Source organism: Theropithecus gelada, chromosome 1, assembly GCF_003255815.1.
Source record: "Theropithecus gelada isolate Dixy chromosome 1, Tgel_1.0, whole genome shotgun sequence".
In the NCBI taxonomy this organism is placed as follows: Eukaryota; Metazoa; Chordata; class Mammalia; order Primates; family Cercopithecidae; genus Theropithecus; species Theropithecus gelada.
In genome coordinates, this window is record NC_037668.1 from 120247744 (window position 1) to 120271119 (window position 23376).

At 37.8% G+C, this 23376-nt stretch overlaps 2 protein-coding genes and 1 pseudogene across 2 annotated transcripts in view; 2 read left to right on the forward strand and 1 right to left on the reverse strand.

The window, feature by feature from the left end:
• EPHX4 (epoxide hydrolase 4) overlaps positions 1-10789 on the forward strand; it is a 34640-nt gene extending 23851 nt beyond the window's left edge. Inside the window, exon 7 of the mRNA XM_025403591.1 lies at positions 10117-10789. Coding sequence (XP_025259376.1) covers positions 10117-10348 — 232 coding nt within the window. The 3' untranslated portion in view covers positions 10349-10789. The remainder of the gene's footprint in view (positions 1-10116) is intronic.
• Positions 10790-13468: 2679 nt separating this feature from the next.
• Positions 13469-14882, forward strand: LOC112628816 (annotated as a pseudogene).
• Positions 14883-21509: 6627 nt separating this feature from the next.
• On the reverse strand, positions 21510-22406 carry SETSIP (SET-like protein). Its single transcript, XM_025392224.1, has one exon. It carries the CDS (start codon positions 22380-22382, stop codon positions 21510-21512), a length of 873 nt encoding a protein of 290 aa, XP_025248009.1. The 5' UTR covers positions 22383-22406.
• Positions 22407-23376: the final 970 nt, after the last annotated feature.

A 23376-nucleotide genomic window follows, 5' to 3' on the forward strand; every position in this document is an offset into this window, starting at 1 on the left:
AAAAAAAAAAAAAAAAAAAGGCAGATAGATTGCAGAGGCTACAGATTATATTTTATAGGATATAGGAACAATATCTGAAGTAACAGTGTCTGAAGTTCATGTTTTCTTGTTTGTTTTTTGTTTTTACAAATAACATTTGTAAAGAGAAAATAGAGAGAATGGCACATTTTCAAACAAGTCTTTTTTTATATTAAGGAAAAAAGATTTAAAATCTTAATTTTGGATAGGAGACAAGAATGACAATTTTCAAACATGTTCTCAGTTTATCTTTTTATAGTGCTTGCTTTGAGTTGTAGAACAGTACGTTGTAAGTATCTATAAGGAAAGAGGGAAAATATTCTCATCTTTCCGAGATTCTTTTACTAATAGTTGTTTATTAGGAGGACTTGCATTCCCAAGAGTAGTCACTGGAATCCTGTTAATTAGCAGAGAGAGAGAGAGAGAGAGAGAGAATGAGAGCGAGCAGGCCTATAAACTTCAAAACAGTTTTATGAAGGCAAAAGATGGATTTTTAAACTAGCTGGTTATACGTTAAATCTCATTGAGGGAAAGGTTCATTAGACCTCTAGAAGCTCACTGACCCCCCTCCCCGAGTAATTCTTTATATAGATAAGCAAAGCTGAGTATATCATTAACAACAGGGCTATGTAATGCACAGTAAGACTACAAATATAAGGTATAGTACATTATAGTCAGGCATGAAAATAGCCCTCATTTATTAACCTAAGCCTCCTTGGGACTATATCCTCATCCAAAGACTTGCCAAAATTTGGACCTGAGGAACCAGGATGAACTGGGAATAAGACTAGCTATAGGACCTATACTGCAAAAAGATAATTCTAAACGTATAACAAAGCATCAGATAATAAAGCAAAATGTAACAGACTTACAAGAAAAAATGGACAAATCCATAATTACTATAGGAGATTTAAACCCACTTCTCTCTGAAGTTGATCAATCAAGCAGAAACAAATTAACAAGGATATAGAAGATTTCAACAACTCTATTAATATCTTTGATCTGTACAACTCTGCACCTAACAATCAGAAAAATACACATTCTTTTCTTTTCTTTTCTTTTCTTTTTTAAATAGTGGTGAGGTGTCACTATGTTGCCTAGGCTGGTCTCCAAATCCTGGTCTTAAGTGATCCTCCTGCCTCAGCCTCCCAAAGTGCTGGGATTACAGGTGTGAGCCACTGTACCCAGCCTATTCAATAATGTAAAGAATATTTATGAAGATTGATTACATACTGGACTACAAAGCAAAATCTTAACCAATACCAAAAAATATTACATAGATTATTTTCTCTGAACACATTACAGTAGAAATCAATAACAATAGCAACAAACTTTTAGAAAACTTCATATATTCAGAAATTTGACTTCTGAATAACTATGGGTAAAAAATCTATGAAATTAGTAAAAACTTAGAAAAAATGGTATTTCAAAACATGAGGAATAGTTAAAACAATACTTAGGAAGAAATATATAGCTTTAAAGATTATATTAGGAAATATTGAAAATCAGTGACGTAAGAGTTCAACTTAAGAAGTTAGAAAAAGAACATGTAAACAAAAATAAATTAGAAGACAAACAATTTAAATTACATATATAAAGCAAAAATTAATACAATAGAAAACAAAGACACAATAGAGAGAAGTGGCAAAACCAAACGCCGATTATTTGAAGACTACTAAGATAGATAAGCTATTGGCAAGAATGGTTAAGAAAAAACAGAAGGCACAAATAAACAAAGTTAGGAACCAGAAAGCAGTAAATAAACATAACTATCAATACAAATATTACAGATATTAAGGTATAAATGTTTAAGTTAACAAATTTTAGAACTTTGACAAAACGGGCAATTTTTAAGAAAAACATAACTTATCCAAAACTACTCATGAAGAATTCAAAAACATGAAAAGACTTATAGCTAACCAATATGAATTTAAAGCATATCTATAGTAACACACATAGACATACAAATACACAGCTATACATAGAAGCCTAGATGGTTTTACAGGTAAGTTCGTTTTTTTTTGAGACGGAGTCTTGCTCTGTCATCCAGGCTGGAGTAAAGTGGCATAATCTCGGCTCACTGTAACTTCCGCCTCCCAGGTTCAAGTGATTCTCCTGCCTCAGCCTCCGGAGTAACTTAGATTACAGTCTTGTGCCACTGTGTCTGGCTAATTTTTATATTTTTAATAGAGACGGGGTTTCACCATGTTGGCCAGGCTGATCTCGAACTCCTGACCTCAGGTGATCCACCCACCTCAGCCTCCCAAAGTGTTGGGATTACGGGTGTGAGCCACCACACCCAGCCTACAGGTAAGTTTTATCACAGAAAATCCCACTGTTAAATACTCTTTCAGATATTATAAAAGGAAGATATATTTCAGCTCATCTTATGAGGCTAATATAACTTTCATACCAAAACAAGGATTGAATAAGACAGGCAAATTATAGGTCAATTTAGGTTATAAACATAGATCCACACATTCAAAATAAAATATCAAACTGAATTCAGTATGCATTAAAAAATTAAACCAAGGATGAGTTAGCATTAAAAATTCATTAATTAGGCTGGGCGCAGTGGCTCATGCCTGTAATCCTAGCATTTTGGAAGGCTGAGTCAGGCGGATCACCTGACGTCGAGAGTTCGATACCAGTCTGAACAACATGGAGAAACCCTATCTCTACTAAAAATACAAAATTGGCTGGGCGTGGTGGTGCATGCCTGTAATCCCAGCTGCTCTAGAGGCTGAGGCAGAAGAATCACTTGAAGCTGGGAGGCGGAGGTTGCAGTGAGCCAAGATCGTGCCAATGCACTCCAGCCTGGAGAACAAGAGCGAAACTCCGTCTTAAAAAAAAAAAAAAAAAAAAATCCATTAATTTAATTACGACATTAATAGATTAAAAGGGAAACTATGACCAGCTAAATCAATTAAGAAAAAGCGTTTAATAAAATTTAATGCACATTCATGCAACAATTCTTAGTAATCTAGAAATAGAGGAGAAAGGAGTGGACCTCAGATAGGTGGGATAAGCCTGCATCTGCTGAAGGGATATTTCTGGGAAACAGACCTTTGCTTTACTCAATTGTTCCAGAAAAAAATAATAATAATAAAACATTGAGGGTGTTTTCCACTGATTGTTTGCACCTGGAGAGCTGGCAGGCATAGAAGATTCTTCAGGAGTTGGGGCCAAGGATATACAAAACCTCTATTAAAATGGTAAAATACTTGCTTTGTATTAGAAAGTAAGTAATACATTTGTAGTGCTCTTCACAGTTGTATTTCCATGGGAAACTTTGGAGGGCCTGGAAAGTTTACTGGTATCTGAGAGAGTAATATATTATCTCCTGCTTTATGAAACCATCTTTGCAAGTTTCTTTTTCCTTTGTCATTAAACTTGATATTCTCTGTGTCAGCTGGTGCCTTTCTGTTAATCATATTACGGTTCCACTACCACAACAATGAAGAAGGGAACTTTGTCTACCAAAAACCTATAGTAAACATCATTTTGTGATGAAACACTAAAAGCATTTCTTTCAAAAATAATGAATAAAGATAAACTTGAGGGGCCAGGTGCAGTGGCTCATGCCTGGAACCCCAGCACTTTGGTAGGCCAAGGTGGGTGGATCGCATGAGGCCAGGAGTTCAAGACCAGCCTGGCCAACATAGCGAAACCCAGTCTCTACTAAAAATACAAAAAATTACCTGGGTGTGGTGGTGGGTGCCTGTAATCCCAGCTATTCTGGAGGTTGAGGCACGAGAATCGCTTGAACCCAGGAGGCGGAGGTTGCAGTGAGCCCAGATCCATCATTGCACTCCAGCCTCAGCGACAGAGTGAGACCCTGTCTCAAAAAAAATTAATACATAAATAAACTTGACTACTATAACTGTTTCTCTTCACCACTGTATTACGTCTTAGCCAGCATGTAAGATAAGGGAAAAAAAGTGAGAATCAGGGAAGGAAGAAATAATAATTCATAGATAATGTGTTTATATATCTAGAAAAACCAGGAGAATCGGGGAAGGAAGAAATAATAATTCATAGACAATGTGTTTATATATCTAGAAAAACCAGGAGAATCTACAGGAAAATTATCAAAATTAAAACAGCTCAGCAGAGTTGATACATAAAAGTTCAAGATACAAAATTATAGTCTCACAAACCAACAACCATTATAAAACACATATTTCTTAAACAGATGCACCTGCAAATGCAACAAAAAATTCTAAGGCATATAGGAATGACTCTAACAAAAGATGACCTTTATGCATTATCAAAATTTATTCTAAGACATTAAATAATGTGGGCTTAGAACAGTGACTATTTACCAACCAGTAGAGAAGTTTTTTGTTTTTTGTTTTTTTTGAGACAGGGTCTCACTTTGTTGTTGCCCAGACTGGAGTGCAGTGGTATGATCACAGTTCACTCCAGCCTCGAACTCCTGGCCTCAAAGGACGCCATCTCAAAATGTTGGGATAACAGGTATGAGCCACCCTGCCCTGCCGAGAAGTATTGTAATAATTTCACAATTGATACAGACTTGCTGGTATAAACTACTGAAAACCAGCTCTGGTTTATCATGTTCATGAGTGGGAAACTACAGTATCATAAAGTTCTTGGGGCCAGGTACAGTGACTCGTGCCTGTAATCCCAGCACTTTGGGAGGCTGAAGTGGGAGGATTGCTTGAAGCCAGGAGTTAGAGACCAGCCTGCAACACTGTGAGACCATGTTATCTACAAAAATTTTTTTTTTTTTTTTTTTAATTAGCCAGGTGTTGTGGCATGCCTCTGCAGTCCTGGCTACTCAGGAGGTTCAGGTGGAAGGATCACTTGAGCCCAGGAATTCAAGGCTGCAGTGAGCTATGATGCTGCTAGTGCACTGTAGCCTGGGTGAGAGAGCAAGACCCTGTCTCAAAAAAAAAATAGTTTTTAAATTAATAATTAAAAATAAAAAATAGTTACTGGACTCTCCCCAAATTATTCTATGAACTTAATGCAACTTTAGTGAAAACCATAAGAAAATTTTTAAATGAAACTTGACAAGCTAATTTTAATATTTATATGGGAGAGCATAGGACCAAGAATGACCAAGATCATTTTAAAGAAAAGAATAGTTAACCAGAGGCGGTGGCTCACGCCTGTAATCCCAGCACTTTGGGAGGCCAAGGTGGGTGGATCACGTGAGGCCAGGAGTTCAAGACCAGCCTGGCCAACATGGCAAAACCCCATCTCTACTAAAAATACAAAAAATTAGCTGGACTTGGTGGTGCATACCTGTAATCCCAACTACTTGGATGGCTGAGGCATGAGAATCACTTGAGGTTGCAGTGAGCCGAGATGATGCCACTGCACTCTAGCCTAGGTGACCAAGTGAGACACTGTCTCAAAAAAAAAAAAAAAAAAAAAAGAAGAAGAAGAAGAAAAATAGGTGGGTGAATAGCTCTATTAGATATCAAGACTTACAATAAAGCTATAAAATAAATAAAATATGGTGTTCACTCTGGGATGAACAAATTGATGAAACAGACAAGAAAGCCCCAAAACAGAACCACATATGGGGGAACTTGATATGACAGAGATAGCATTTTAAACCAGTGGTGAAGATTCAATAAATTTTGTTGGACTAATTGGATATGCATATAGAATAAAACTAAATTAGGTCCCTGTATTTTATTTTACCAAACAAAAAATAAGCTTCAGGCATTGGGTATTCATGGACATAAAGATGGGCACAATAGACAATGGGACTCCAAAATGGTGGAGGGAGGGAGGGCAGCAAGGGTTGGAAAACTTCCTGTTGGGAACTATGTTCATTATTTGGATGGCAGGATCAATGGAAACCCAAAGCATCATACAATATACCCATGTAACAAACCACACGTGTACCCCCTGAATCTAAAATAGTAGAATAAAATAAAATAAAAATAAACTTTAGGGAAATAAAAACCCATCTGCAATAATAAAACTTTAAAATGTCTAGAAAATAAAACTTTCATGACCTCATGTGGGAAGGATTTCTTAAATAAAGCACAACTAGCTCTCAAATTGTGAAGACTGATACATTTGACTACATTAATATTTAAAAATATCTATATGTCAAAAGATATAAAATGATGAGCAACCTTAGGTGGGTAGAAGTTATTTGCAATACACAATTAATTTTGAATTAATATCTAGAGTATAATAAGGAATACCTCCAAATCAATACGAAAAAAAGTAGCTCAATCAAAAAATGGATAAAGGATATGAGAAAGCAATTCACAGAAAAGGAATCTAACAGCCAATAAACATATGAAAGATGCTGAACCCTAATGGTAGCCAGGTATACAACATAGGTGTTACTGCTTGTAAGAGAGAGATGAAATAACTGGCAAAAACAAGATGGAATTTCTTTCTCTCACAAGTAAAAGTCTAGGCTGGTGCAGTTTTGCTCTGTGAAATCATCACAGTTATGTTTTTCTTTGGTCAGAAGCCTTGGTGCTTTCTGTTTTGTTGTTCTGTTATACATAGGGTGTTGCCCTTGTCTGTGTGGTCCATGGTGGCTTACCACCACATCTGCATTTGTCAGTGGGAAGTGGGAAGGGTCAGAGAGGGCATGCTGGGCACACATTACATCCTCACCTAGCAATAGGAAGTTTAGGAATTCTGGATGACCAATTGTCCTGCTAAAAATTGGATTTTTTAAAACACTATAGTGGAAGGGAAGAAGTTTTGTGGAGCAGTATCTGGTACATCAGGTAAGTGAAAATGTTTCACACTTATTTGATTGGAAAAAAATTAACCAATTGAAAACATGTTGGCAATGAAGTAGAGCAAAGAGAATTTTTACATGCTGCTTGTGGAACATACAATCAGTTTGAAAAACAATTTGACAATATCAAGTAAGGTTGAGGATGTATATACTCTGAAAAGCAGTTCTATTTCTGGGGATGTACTGTAAGGAAACTGTTGTACATGTGCATAAGTGGATGTGTACAAGAATGAATTTGGTTATTATTTGAATTATCAAAATGGACATTTAAAAATGTCTTTTAACAGAAGAATGGATCAATTGCAGTATAATCATATGATGGAATTCTATATAGGAATGAAAATGAGTGAAGTAGAACTTCATGTATCATTGATGCAGGGCAGGCAAACCCCAAAATTGGAGCTTTGCCTGGAAGGGTTCTTGGCTTTGCCCAGGAAGATTCAAGGGCAAGCTGGTGGTGTTAGACAGCAACTTTTATTGAAACAGCAGTGTACAGCAACAGCAGAGGTACTGCTCCTTACAGAGAAAATCTAACCTATAGGTAGTGTGCCCACAGTAGCAGCTCAGGGGCAGTTCTGCATTCATCTTTATACCCACTTTTAATTACATGCAAGTTAAGGGACATGTAATTTCTAATTTTCTAACTTCTAAATTTCTAGAAAAGGGGTGGTAACTTCTGGGTGTTGCCACAGCAATGGTAAAGTGTCATGGCACTGGTGGGCATGTCATATAGAGAAGTACTTTTGGTGCCTCTTACCAGTTTCAGCCAGTCTTCAATCTGGTCCAGAGTCGAGTCCCACCTCCTACCTCATCATCATCAATGAATAAATCTTAAAAATATATTAAGGCACAAAAACAAGTTGTAGAAGGATATATGGAATATGATACCATTTATATATTAAATGCATCCAAAACAGCTTTATATATTTGTATAAATGCATGTACTACTGTTGGGTAGGGGGAATCTGACAAATAGCACCTCTTTTTGCTGCACAGTGTTTGAACCAGTTGAGAAATCATGAGTCAGCAGATAAAAACCAAAATATCATCTTAATTACTGATTACTTTATTTCATATGTAACATATTTAATGTGAAATTTAGTAATTTGAAACCTCAGGACCAGAGAATATGCTTTTCTTCTGTTTTCTGGAAACTCCTCTCTTTTATCTCTATTTCGATTTGGTGGAGAGTTTATATTTCTCTTTGCTCTTTGACTAATAGTCCTTCAAAACTCCACTTACACGGGAGGCTGAGGCAGGAGAATGGCGTAAACCCGGGAGGCGGAGCTTGCAGTGAGCTGAGATCTGGCCACTGCACTCCAGCCTGGGCGACAGAGCCAGACTCCATCTCAAAAAAAAAAAAAAAAACTTCACTTACTTTACTAATTCAATTGTTCTGTGCACCGATATTGCTATAAACCATGCAGATAACTGTTAGAAAATGGTTTGGTTTTGAATATTATTGTGCTGTAGAATGTAAGTGGCTTTAAAGTTTGCGTTCTTTTTTTTTTTTTTAAGATGGAGTTTGCTCTGTTCCCCAGACTGGAGTGCAATAGTGCGATCTCAGCTCACAGCAACCTCTGCCTCCTGGGTTCAAGCAATTCTCCTGCCTCAGCCTCCCGAGTAGCTGGGATTACAGGTGTAAGCCACCACACCCGGCTAATTTTTGTATTTTTAATAGAGACGGGGTTTCGCCATGTTGGCCAGGCTGGTCTTGAACTCCTGACCTCAGATGATCTGCCCACCTTGGCCTCCCTAAGTGCTGGGGTGTGTGAGCCACCGTGCCCGGCTCTAAAGTTTGAATTCTAACCCATGAGTTAGTAAGTATAGAATACATTTTTCTATCAATTTACCCATTTACAAAGAACTTAATTTTTAGGAGCATTACAACCAAATGTTGGCCACTTGTGTGGTGTCAGAAGTTAAGTCCATGGTGGGCATGTATAATATCCTGCTGTCAACTCTGAATTGCCACAAATCAGGCTTTTTTATTTACTAGTAAAAATGTGACTCAGTGATAAACAGTTAGATGTTCATTTTCATTCTTAATCAATAGGAGTATAATTAATACCGTCAACTTTTCTGAAAAACAGTAACAGAAGATGTCAAAAGCTTCAAAAATATTTGTTCCCTTTAGCTCAGGAATTTTACTTCTAGGCTGTAGTCCAAAGGGATTATCAGAAATGCCAAGAAAAATCTGGGTATAAAATGCTTATTATAGCATAATTTAAAACAAGGAGAAATACCACAAAACCTAAATATTCAATTATAGGGGAATAGTCAAGTCATTTATGAGTTATGCCATAAACTAGTATCTTTTACAATTATTTTTGAAAAATGTTATGGAATTAGAAAATTCTTTATATCATTTAATGTGAAATTTGCATACGTGTACTGTGTATAAATTGTCTATATTGCATTATATTTATAGTATGGTTTCAAGAATATGCATAGGAAATGCCAAAATATTACCCTTTTGATAATGGAATTATAAATGATTTTATTTTTGTTCTTTATACTTTTCTGTACTTAAGAAAATATAGGCCAGGTGTGCTGGCTCATGCCTGTAATCCCAGCACTTTGGGAGGCCAAGATGGGAGGAGCACTTGAAGCCAGGAGTTTGAGACCAGCCTGGTCAACATAGCAAGAGCCCATCTCAAATTAATTTTAAAAACATACATATACACAACAAAAACTTAGTTTTAAAAAATAATCTTCTTGCAAAATATAGTATCATGTAATATTAAAGCTCAGTCCGAATATATTTTTTGAGTTTTCAGTTCCAATTTTTACATAAAATGCATCAGATTATCTAAGAACAATTTAAAAATAAAGCTAAACAGTAACATATAAATAGTTTAAATCTCTCTTTCATTACACCATTCAGAAATTCTGGTATCCTTTTAAAACAAATTACTCCTCATAGTGATGAATTTCCTATTTAACTTATAGCTTTTATCATACATTTTACTAGCCTCATCCAATTTAAATTTTATTGGACCTTTTCTTAAATAGCCTTTTAAATATTTTATAGTAAATGTTGATTACTTAATGCATTGTTTCTCAATCACTTTTTCATTATCACTTTCCTAACGAACCTTTTTAGACATTTTTTTCCCTAATCACCCCCACCCTGTGAAATTTTAATATCTGCTTATGTACTGTATGTATATCCTTGCTTTATATACGCAAAGGGTAAGCTTTTTTTTCACCCTCCCAAGAACACAATTTTCACCCTTCTAGAAGCAAGATTGCCCCCTTCGAGAATGAATGGCCTAATGGGGCAGTGTAGGAAAATGTCATTTTAACTTTGACAGTGAATCTCAAGCCCATGTATTTTGTTTTTATAGCTGCCTGCCTCTCAAACATCACATGGTGACCACTCCAACACTACTACTATGGGGAGAGAATGACGCATTCATGGAGGTTGAGATGGCTGAAGTCACAAAGATTTATGTTAAAAACTATTTCAGGCTAACTATTTTGTCAGAAGCCAGTCATTGGCTTCAGCAAGACCAACCTGACATAGTGAACAAATTGATATGGACATTTCTAAAAGAAGAAACAAGAAAAAAAGATTGACTTTTCTTTATCTTCTATGAAGGGTCTGTAATGAAATCTCTAAGTAATTTTTAAAAATTGTTCATCAACTTCTTTATGTTTTATTAGGAAAAAAACTGTTTTAATGTGCTTTATCATAAATAAATATCCTGACAAAATGGTATTGAAAAAAATCTGAGATCGTGTGAACATGTAATACAATGTTGATTTTCTTCTGGTGTATTTTGCACAGACAAGCATCTGCCTTAAAATATATACACTTGTACAAAAAGGAAGTTTGGAGTAAGTGGCTCCGTTTTGGTTTCTTGCTTTTTTTCACTCTGTTAACATATGGTGCCTTTTACAAATGTATATTAAAGATTAGCTGTGCTATATTGTAAGGCAAACCTGCAATGATATAAATTTTCATTCTATTGTTCAAAAGTTCTTTTTACTACTTTTAACCATTAAAAAGTTATATTATCAAATCTCTTTTGGATTTATAGTATATCTATTAGTTTGAAGGCAAATATAACTAAATGAATATGCATTTTTAAAATGGGCCATATACTATTTATACTGGGAACATTAAACCATTTTTTAAAGCTGACATCTTGACTGGGCGTGGTGGCTCATGCCTGTAATCTCAGCACTCTGGGAAACCAAGGCGGGAGAATCGCTTGAGGCCAGGAGTTTGAGACCAGCCTGGTCAACATGGTGAAACCTTGACTCTACCAAAAATAAATAAAAAATAAAAGTAGGCAGGCGTAGAGGTGCACACCTGAAGTCCCGGCTACTCATGAGGCTGAGGTAAGAAGATAGCTTGTGTCCGGGAGCTCGAGGTTGCAGTGAACCATGATTGGGCCATTGCACTCCAGCCTGGGCAATGGAGTGAGACCCTGTTGAAACAGAAAGGGAAAGGGAGAGGGAAAAGGAAGGAAAGGATGCTTTTACTCCATTCAATGCAAGAAGAATTGAATACTACATGCCTTGTGTGCACTAGAATCTAAGCTCCACAGGGCAGGGTTTTTTTTGTTGTTTTGTTAACTGATACCCAACTCTAGACTAAGGGCCTGGCATATTGTAGGCACTCAAATATTTGCTTAATGAATAAATAATATATGTGGCACACTGCTAGGGACTGGGGGTGGGGGGGAAATATAAAAGAAAGATAAGGTGGTAACATAGAACTTTCCCATAAGAAGCCTTAAGGGCCAGGTGCAGTGGCTCACGCTTGTAATTCCAACACTTTGGGAGGCTGAGGTGGGTGGATCACCTGAGGTCAGGAGTTTGAGACCAGCCTGGCCAACATGGTGAAACCTCGTCTCTACCAAAAATACAAAAATGAGACAGGGATGGTGGCAAATGCCTGTAATCCCAGCTGCTCGGGAGGCTGAGGCAGGAGAATTGCTTGAACTTAGGAGGCGGAGGTCGCAGTGAGCTAAGATCGCGCCACTGCATTCCAGCCTGGGCAAGAGCAAAAGTCTGTCCAAAAAAAAAAAAAAGAGAGGCATACATAGAATGCAGTTAAATTAAACAAGGGTTCAAAAGTAGAAATGAACATTATAAGTAAGAGTTGGAAAAGAGTTACAGAATAGAGAACAATACCAACTCAAGGGACTACTACTCATTCTCTTGGGTTGTTCTCCTTTAACATGGGAGGCAACCAGTAACACTGCCAAATCCCATCACGTAACAGATAAGCTCTAAATTGGTGAAAGGATTGCTTCCTACATTAAGCATAGTTCTGATCATGACAGAACACAGGAGAAAGTCCCTAAGAATTCTCACTATTTTATCATAGCAACTTGTATTTACAACAAAAGTTCAATTTTCTATATAACAGCTTCATAACAACATGCAAGGTAGGTATCACCAATTTATAAATAGTAAACATGTGATTTAACGTGTAACTTTGCCAATGCCCATAGTGTAAGTGCTGGAGCTAAGATGTGACCTAGAGCCATCTGGTGGTAAAGCCCATGATCCCACTTATGTCAGATACCGTTTAGCAGACTTTGGTATCCATGCCACTCTTCCTGTTTTAGCAGTAATCTGGTGTGTTTCAATAGATGGAAACATCTCTCAGGAACCTACAATTTGACTTTTAATTTCGGGAGGGAAAAAATTCAAGTTAGCAATTAGTAAACATCGGAATATTCTATAGAACATTGTCAGAGTTGCAAATGCCACAAGGTATAGAAAAAAGCCTGGTTCATACCAACTTGGTGCTTCCCTCTTGATCCCTCCGGAAGGGCAGCAACAAGGGAAAGAATGGGACGTGCTGAGACAGTAAAGTAATCCTGACTTATTTTAATAAAAACCTGTTACTGACAAAAGTGATTTTAAGATTTGTTGTTGTTGCTACTTCTGTCAGTTTAGGAAGCTGACAAGTTCATGTGGACTAATATTAAGAATTTTATCAATCAAACGTTCCATGGACAATTCTGGCCTATTACAATGAATGTACTCTAATTTTCAATGGATATGGAAAAGTACTTGTAACAGATATAAAGCTTCAAGGGTGCCATCAGTTAAACCTCTTATGATAAACAGTTATTACTATCTCTAGAAATCTATTAGGGCAAGTAAGTGAATTTGACTTACTAGCTGCCAAAGCAGCTCACAGTAAATAAAAACAGGTAATGGCACCTAAAAGTTGTAATTTTTAATAATATTCATCTATTCGAATTAATATATCCCTAATAGTACATAATATATGCCTAATTTAACATCAGAAATTGCTATGTGAAAATAATTTATTAAGCATATGTCAAAAGCAAGATATTTGCAAAAAAAGAAAAAAAGATTGTGCTGTTGATATGAATTCTCCTGTTACATCATTTACCAGCTTTGATTTTTCTGATTTTAAAGGTAATGCAGCATTTTCTATTAACCTACAATTGCCTCTAAGAGCTCTAATTATGTGCAAACAGAAAAAGCAATTGGATGTGGGGAAGGGGTGTATGCCAAAGGCTGCCCCCAAATCCAGGCTACACACAGCCTGAGTCTACTAAGTCGGTTTCATGACTCTGCAGTCCACAGACTCTGAGTTGGAGGCGAAGGAGTCTGGGATCATGCAGGAGATAATCAAATCCTTGTACCCTCAGTCGACATGCTTCGGTGCATGGTGCTGGACCTGCATCATCCTCGTGGGTATGAATGTCCTGCATGATCTTACTCTTCCCCTGGCCAGTGGCCATGCTTTCCACCTTTGGCTATCCTGCTCAAATCCTACAACCCTGCCAAGAGTTGGAAAAAAGAAAACTGGTGAAACCAGTACTCAAGCTCATGGTTCAGTTGACTTTCTTTTTAGCAGGGTTCCTAGCTAAAGTGAAAGGGAAAAAGGCAACCCAAGACAAGGCCCCTATCTCCACACTCCACTTTCTTTGACTCAATCCCCTGTGTGATGGCAGGGTTACCCTCAATGCTCTCTGCAAGTCAAAATGTGCAGATCCCATTGACTGGGAAATTCCTACTGTCAACACAGCTGGTGCTTGTGATCCGAGAAGACCCCAATTCCAGGAAGAATACTAAGGATGAAATCCTGAAGTGAGTGACATTTGGAAAGAAGTGGCCACAGATTCTGATTTTCCCAGAAGGCGTGCGCATCAATCGCTCCCATCTAGTCACTTTTAAACTAGGGGACTTCTGTCCAGGTGTTCCTGTGTAGCCAGTGCTGCTCAGGTACCCAAACACCCTGGACACGGCAGTCTGGACCTGGCAGGGATTTACAGGCTTCCAGGAATGTATATTGATCCTCAGTCAACCCTTCACCAGGGTAGAAGTTGTGTTTATGCCTGTTTATATCCGAAATGATGAAATAAAAAAAGACCCCATCCTTTTTGCCAATACAATACGCATCAACATGGCAAATGCTCTGGGGTGCCTGGGACAGAGCACACTTATGAAGACTGCAGACTGATGATCTCCGCAGGTAACCTTCAACTACCCATAGAAGCTGGTTTGGTGGAATTTACAAAAATTAGCCAGAAGTTGAAGTTAGATAGAGATAACATTCATCAGCATTTGGATGAATATGCTGCAATTGCAGTTGCCTCAAAAAGAGGGAAGATAGGAATTGAAGAATTTTCAAGTTATTTAAAACTCCCAATTTCAGAGCCCTTGAGACAACTTTTTGCCCTCTTTGGCAGGAATAATGCTGGCAGCATAGACTTCAGAGAGTATGTAATAAGTCTGACTGTCCTATGCAATCCTGCCAACGTTGTAAAGAGTCTGCAAATGTCCTTTAAGCTTTTTGATCTTGATGCGAATGGCTTAATAACAGGAGTTCACTGCTATACTTTAGGTAGCTTTTGGAGTGCCAGATCTTGATGTTTCCAGGCTCTTTCAGGAAATAGCTGGACAGAAATCAGTGTACATTTCATATGAGAAATTTAAGAAATTTGCCCTGAAGCATCAAGCATATTCCAAGTTATTTAATTCACACCTAGACCTACAGGCAGCCTATATATATTCATTACCCTAAAAAGTACATTTTTTAATCACTGTATTCAAATGTTACAGGTTAGTCCTGAAAATAGTGAAAGTATCTTCTGGTAGAAATGATGATTGAAGTAAAAATTACTCTTTGAGGAAAAACTCAATAGTTTTCACTCTAAGTGGCATAGGCAATTATGATATTTAAAATATGCTTGAGGAATATTTCAGTTAGATTTTATAGTATCTATTTTTCTTCTTTCTTAAGATAGTGTTTATTTTAATGTGACCTAAATGTAGAAGAATAAGTGATCTAGTCATAAATCTTGTTCACCCAGCAGGGTTCTAGTTAGTGCCTTTATTGTCTTTAATGCTAAAATAAGGCCAGAGGAACATTAAAGCCTATCACCTCTCCCTCACTGTTGCAGAAGAAATATCACATTAAGAGCTATACTGGGGCAAGCACAGTGGCTCACGCCTATAATCCCAGCACTTTGGGAGGCTGAGGTGGAAGAATCGCTTGAGACCAGGAGTTTGAGACCAGTCCGGGCAACATGGCAAAACCCCATCTCTAAAAAAAATACAAAATTAGCCTAGTGTGGTGGCATGCGCCTGTAGTCCCAGCTACTCAGGAGGCTGAGATAGGAGGATCACTTGAGCCAGATGTTGCAGTGAGCGGATATTGTGCCACTGTATCAGCTTGAGCGACAGAGATCCCATCTCAAAAAAAAAAAAAAAAAAGAGCTACACTGACAGTAAATAAAAACATTAAATTACCATTTGCATTTCCTCCAAAAAAAGGAAAGAGCTATATAAATACCTCTTTAGTCATTCAAAAAGTAGCCTCAATTTTCTTATTTTTCTTATTTATTATTATTATTTTTTGAAGCAGTTTCGTTCTTGTTGCCCAGGCTGGAGTGCAATCTTGGCTCACTGAAACCTCTGCCTCCTGGGTTCAAGCGATTCTCCTGCCTCAGCCTCCCGATATGCCTGAGATTACAGGCATGAGCCACCACACCAGGCTAATTTTGTATTTTTAGTAGAGACGGGGTTTCTCAATGTTGGTCAGGTTGGTCTCAAACTCCCGACCTCAGGTGATCCGCCCTCCTGGGCCTCCCAAAGTGCTGGGATTACAGGCACGAACCACCGTGCCTGGCCTAATTTTCTTATTTTTCAAGATAAAATAAATATTAGGAAGATATAGTATTGGGAACATATTGCAACACTTATATATGGTATGCCTGTCCCCTGCTTGCCTTTTTAAAATATAAAAGTGATTATTTAGAATGAGAAATCACAACAGATTACAATTTCTGGAAAGCTGAAAAAATATCATAAACATAGGTCATAAATATAGGAATTTTGACAAATTTCATTCTGTATGACTTTAATCAAAACATTAAAAAATTGTGTTTATAATTAACATGTTCTGCATTACTGAGAATATTCCTTTTGTTCCAATAAGGCATCAATGAGAATGGAAGTCTCTACTTATTTACACATTTATTTCCAATACCTGTCGATATGTAACATCTTCACATAGTGATGTGACCCTTGGGCCCTACCCCTTCATGTCACCATGCAGGATGAATCAGCAAAGTATTCCTGGAAACCATTCCTATACCAGGACAGGGAGCAACAACCTATCTAGACATGGAAGTGAATGTGAACTGATAAACATACTCCACCAGTCCTACTCACTGAAGCCCCTACTTAGTTTCACTGTGACTGAATCTTAAAAATGCTTGTAGCTACTCAGTAGCACCAGATATGAGGCAACATTTAACCAAAGTTTGCCAACTTTACAAAAACATAACCAAGTAAACACACTTTTAGGGATGCTACTAGAACCCTAGAAGGGGCTTGTGGAAGTGGGGCGCCTAAAGCTTTAACTCTGTCAGTTTCCTTATGCTTTCAGAAAGTAGAAAGAAAGAAGAGAAGAATGGGAGAAAGGTAAGGAGATGAGGAAGGAAAAGAAAAGAAAAAAAATCAAATATTATTTTGAGATAATTTCCATGCAGTTCTGCCCTGAAAAAAAAAAAAAAAGGATTTGGATCAGTGATTTTTCATAATCCCCATCCAGTGCAATATTCCCATGATAATAAATGCATATATATATATATATATATATATATAGAATTCAATACAATGATTTGTTTAAATGTACTGAAAATTGTTCATTTAAATAACAGCTTTCACTTAAAAGTAGTTACCAAGCAATATCTTTATTCAGACAGTGGTAGTGCTACCTAAACATTTGTAGAACCCTTTTAAGGTTGTTTCTCATTAGATAGTGAGCTATACAAAAAAGCAGGGTCTTTATTATACTCTCTACATTTTAACCTCAAATGTTTAGCTGGGCATGATGGTGTATGCCCATAGTCCCAGCTACTCAGGAGGCTGAGGTGGGAGGATTGCTTGAGCTAAGGAGGCACAGGTTGCAACAAGCTGAGATCACGCCACTACACTCTAGCCTGGGCAACAAAGCAAGACTCTCTCGGGAAAAAAAAAAAAAAAAAAAGGTTTAACATAGCTTTGTTTAAATCCTCTTTAACACTTAACACTTAAATTTTTTTATTTAAAAATAAATACAGATACAGAAAACCGTATCAGGGAAATTTATAGCTAATAATAATTATTTTGTGTTATAAATATCTATATTTCATATTCTAAATATAATCTGTTTTAAGATTAATACTTTTGGCCGGGCCCGGTGGCTTAAGCCTGTAATCCCAGCACTTTGGGAGGCCGAGGTGGGCGGATCACAAGGTCAGGAGTTCAAGACCAGCCTGGCCAATATGGTGAAACCCCATCTCTACTAAACAAAAATTAGCCGAGCATGATGGCGGGCACCTGTAGTCCCAGCTACCTGGGAGGCTGAGGCAGGAGAATCACTTGAACCTGGGAGGCAGAGGTTGCAGTGAGCCAAGATTCTGCCACTGCATTCCAGCCTGGGCGACAGAGGGAGACTCCGTCTCAAAAAAAAAAAAAGGTTAATACTCTTGCAACCAACACTCACATTGAGAAATGAAACTTGTCCAGCCACCTTGTAAGCTCTTCCATACCCCTGTCATAATTACAAACTCCCTCTTCCTCTCAAAATTAAGCTCCTTTCCTGACTTGGATAGCTTCACTTCCTGTATTTCTTTACTTTTTAATCATCTAAATCTGCGTATTTTGATACCTTGATGCTTCATTTTGTGTGTCAACTTGGCTAGTCCATGGTACCCGGATATTTGGTCACAGATTACTCAAGATGTTTCGTGAAGAGATTGTTTACATGAGATTAACATTTAAATCAGTAGACTGTGAGTAAAGCTGACTGCCCTTCATAATGTAGGTGGGCCTCATCCAGTCAGTTAAGGCCTTAATAGAAGAAGACTGACCTACCCTGAAGAGGGTAGAATTCTGCCAGCAAACTGCCTGTAGACTTCATGTGCAATTCTTCCCTGGGTCTCCAGCCTGCAGGCCTCCCTGCAGATTTGGGGGTTGCCAAGCCTTTACAATTGTGTGAGCCAGTTCCTTAAGTCCTGCCCCCTACCCCATACACACACACACACATATATGTATGTATATATATGTGTATACACACACATACACACACACACAGAGTTCTCCAGAGACACAGAACCAATTGGGTGTATATATATACATACAGAGAAACAGAAAACTCTAATAATAGATGCTATTCCTAGACCCTATAGTTTATTCATGCCAATTTTAGACATTGTATGTTTTTTCCCCCCTACATTGTAGCCCATGAAAGATATTTTTTAGACCTTTTAAAATCTACAGATTTCCCCTCCTTCCCTTTATTTTGCTTATACTTCTTCTATTGCAGAACCTGGGCTGTTCCATCTGTGGAATTTCCCATAGTCTGCATTCTGCCAACTGCATATTTATGGTACAAATCAGCATATGCTTCTGCCCTTTGTGTTTTCTGCTGATTGGAATCCAGAGGCTTCATCAAATTCAGGTTTGATTCATTTGGCAAGATCATACATGTAGTGTGTTTTTCATCAGAAAGCATATATTGCCTGGTTTTCTTTTTGTGATTTTTGCAGCTATTGCTGCTCATCACTTAGATCATTGAGGGTTGTAATATGGTGCTATTCTGATTCTGTAATCGCTTTTCTTTTTCAAATGGCTTTTCCAAATGGCTGCCTATTCTTAAATATGATGGCAGGAAGAAATCAAAATCACAACTTCCCTGTCCATGAAGACCTTCAGTGCTCATCATCACTATCACCTTTGTAAACCCACCACATCCACTGGAGCTAGTAAAACTTAACTGCTAGGAGGAAACAAACACTAACAGCAAAATGACATTGCCTATTTGAATGGAAGACAGTGTAGGGGGAAAGCTAAAACTCTAAAGAGTAACCTTCAAAACTATTTTGTGATGATAAGTCATAAGCTAATAATACACATCATAGCAGAATTTTACATGGATTATCTCATTTAGTCTTTCTAACCACCACATGAGATACCCTTATCCACATTATAGGGAAACTGAGGCTTGGAGAGCTTCACGGATCAGCACAATAGACTCAAGCTCAATAGACTTAGACTATTAGACCAGTAGGCTAGGTCATACAACTAATAAACAAGTTAAATTGGATTCAATATCATGATTCTAAAGTCTGCACTTTTAACCATTACACACATGCAGGGAAGAGTCCATAAACAGTATAAGTGAGGTTTGTGCAGAATCCTCAGCTTTATCAGTTCTATGTGTTGCTGTTAGCACTGAGAGGACATTGAACAGATTAACAGTTGACCAATACTAAGGCAAAAAAATTACCGCACCCTCACCCTTGGGCATGGAACATTCAGCAATTCATTTTTTATTTTGTATTTTTTGAGACAGGATCTTGCTGTGTCACCCAGGCTGGTTTGCAGCAGTGTGATCTCAGCTCACTGCAACTTCCACCTCCCCGGCTCAAGTGATCCTCCTGCCTCACCCTCCTAAGTAGCCAGGACCACAGGTGTGCGCCGCAACCCAGGGCTAATCTTTTTTATTTTTGATAAAGATGCGGTTTTGCCGTGTTGCTCAGGCTGGTCTCGAACTCCTGGACTCAAGTGATCCACCCACCTCAGCCTCTCAAAGAGCTGAGATTACAGGCATGAGCCACTGCACCCAGCCAGTAAAAATTTTTTTAAAGCAATGTATATAAAGCCTCTATAATTAAAACTGTGATACTGGCACAAGAATAGATGGCCTGAACAATGTGATAGAATAGAAAGTCCAGAAATAGAACTAAGGGAGAAAACAATTTAGCATATGATAAAAGTGGCATCTAAAATGAGAAGGGGAAAAGTTGACTTTTAGTAAACGGTATTGGGATAACTAGATAGCCACTTGGAAAAAAATAAAATATACAATTGGATCTTTCCTTCATACTATGTAACAAGATAAATTCCAAATGAATTAAATAGCTACGTATAAAAAGTGAAATCACACATTATTAGGGGAAAAGCGTATGAATTCCTTAACAATCTGGAAGTTAGGATAATCTTTCCACCTATGACTCAAAGTCCAGAAACAATGAACAAAAAGAAAGAAAAAATTTGACTACATTAAAACAAAAACATCAGGAAAAAAAGAAAAAAACCCACTAAAAACCAAGCCAAGTCAGAAGACAAATGACAAATGGAAAAATGTATTTGCAAATTATATCACGGACAACACTAATATCTCCAACATCTAAAAATAGAGAAAAGACCAAAAGCAAAATGGGCAAAGGATATGAATAATCATTCAAAGAAGAAATTAAAACGGCAGTTGAGTGAAATGTAGTGGAATTGCCACCATAAAAAGAAATGACAAAGATCTGCATTAGCATGGCATAACCGCTAGGATATACTGGGTTTTTTTTGTGTGTGTGTGTATACATTTAGTTTTATTGTAACAAAGCAACTTGTACACTTTTAACGTTTAAAACCGAGCATCATCTTTCCTTTCCAGTGAAACAAAAAGAAAATTTAAAAATAATCAGGAATAAAATTACAATAGAGAATGTCAATTCCAAATAAGATCCTACAGGTTCTGCTGAGTCTCCCACTGAGTGGCAGCACTCAAGTCATCATTAGGAGAGAATTTATTTTAAAAGTGTTATCTTAAACTGCAAGGATGTCTGTCAAATATCACAATTAAACATGCCAAAGGAGAAGCCATGTTGTCAAAATGCCCACTTAACCCACCCAAACATCTCAAACCCACCCTTTGCTGACCTTCTACAACCCCATTTTTTAAAAGTTTATTTTTCTTTTTTTAAACAAGAGAAAGTAGACAGATACATGTTGGTAAATCTAACTGCCCATATTGTCCCTTTGACCTACATAGAGACACAGTGTACTCTCTGAGCCAATATACAGAGAAAGGAGGAAAAAAGCTAGAATTCTATGCACTACGACACAGGGGCCTAGCACCCTCCAGCTTCCAGCAGAGCGAAGGGAGCAGATTTTTCTTCTTTCCCACAGAGCTAGGTTGTGTTGATTCCATACAGTTTTTGTTCAGACAGGAAGGGATAAAAATGAACTTCGAACAGAAAGGGGAAGACACTCTTTTCCCACTGTATTATGCTCAAGGTATTTCCCCCAAATAAGTTGAGAACCATGGAGTAGAGAAAAGAGACCTCAAGAACAGGGCAACTGAGCACAAGAGGCAAAAAAAGAAAAAATAAATAAAATAAAAGACTGCAACTTGCTCCCAGGGACTGGAGAAAATTTTAAAAAAGGAAGGTTGGAATCCATCAGTGTTCTATTCGTCATCTTCTCCTTCATCCTCCTCTCCTTCCTCCCCTTCATCATCATCTTCATCTTCTTCACCTTCATCCTCATCCCCTTCTTCATCAATATCTTCTAATCCTTCCTCCTCTTCATCATCATCATCATCTTCTCCTTCTCCTTCTTCATCATCCATATTAGGAACCAAGTAGTACTGCAATGGGTTTGGCCAAATATCATCTTTAATGACCTCTCCTAACTTATCAGCACGTGCATCAGAATGGTCAGTAAACCAGGTAAAGAAGCTCTCTGGTTCCTCATGCTGCCTCTTCCTGCTGGCTTTATTCTGTGTTTGACTTGAACGTTTCATCAAATCCTTTCCAGATTTCCATTTGATTTCAGTGGACTTTGAAGATGGATCACCACTCTCATTCAGATGAAATTCTTTGGAGAAAACTTTATTTTCAAAGTAAGGATTTTCATCAAAATAAAAATCTATTCTGTAACCTGATTTAATATCTTCAAATTCTGTCACTTCAACTTTGGTCAAATAATGCAGTGCCTCTTCATCCTCCTCCCCAAGCAGTGCAGACATTTGTGGATGGTTGACAAATGTTGTTACCCAAAAATCTGGTATTTTGGCGATCAATTCTGACCTCTTCTGAAAAAATGGTTGGCAGAGTTTGTTATATTTCTGTTCTACTTTCAAAATCTCCTCACTGTCTTGTTCATTAAGTCTGTCTATTTCATTTTGTACTTCTTCAATGTGTTCAATTGCTTCTTGCTGTTCTTTTTCTCCCTTCCTCAGCAAGCCTGCAGAGGCCGATGTGTCCTCTGGTCCCAGAGCAGGAGGTGGTCTTGGTTTCTTCTTTTCAAGTGGGAGTGGAGACTGGCATTTAGGGGCCATGCTGTTAGGGAAGTCCAAGAACCAGACCACGAGTCTCCTTGCTCGTCTGGAAGCAGGCAGAACACTCTAGTATATACTGTTAAATGAGGAAAAACAAGATGCAGAATAGTAAATATATAGTATGCATGTTACCTTATGTTTAAGAAGGGGTGATCTGAGTACATGGAATATGTGGAATACACACATATACACATACACATTCATTCTTTTTTCCAAGGTAAAAAGGAATTTACCCACTTTATTTCAAGTAGTATATAATTTCACTTTTTATATTTAGCTGTCCTATCCATTACATTTTTATATATAGTTTTTTTTTTTTTTTTTTTTGAGATGGAGTTTCGCTCTTGTCACCCAGGCTGGAGTGGAGTGGCTTGATAATCGGCTCACTGCAACCTCCACTTCCCAGGTTCAAGCAATTCTCCTGCCTCAGCCTCCCGAGTAGCTGGGATTACAGGCCTGTACCACCATGCCCAGCTAATTTTATATTTTCAGTAGAGACAGGGTTTCACCATGTTGGCCAGGCAGGCCTTGAACTCCAGACCTCAGGTGATCCGCCCACCTGGGCCTTCCAAAGTGCTGGGATTACAGGTGGGCACCACCATGGTCAGCGAATTTTTATATATAGTTCTTAAAAACAACAACAACAAAAACACTACTCAGCTGGGCATGGTGGCACATGCCTATAGTTTCAACTACTCAGGAGGTTGAGGCAGGAAGATCACTTGAGCCCAGGAGTTCAAGGTCAGCCTGGACAACATGACAAGATCTCTCTCTCTCTGAAAAGCTTTTCACTTTTTTTTTTTTTTTTTAAATTTATTGAGATGGAGTCTCCATCTCGGCTCACTGCAACCTCTGCCTCCCAGGTTCAAGCGATTCTCCTGCCTCAACCTCCCGAGTAGCTGTGATTTGAAATTTTTCCTGTTAAAACATACACTTTTTGTTTTGAAACAGGGTCTCACTCTGTCACTCAGGCTGAAGTGCAGAGGCACAATCA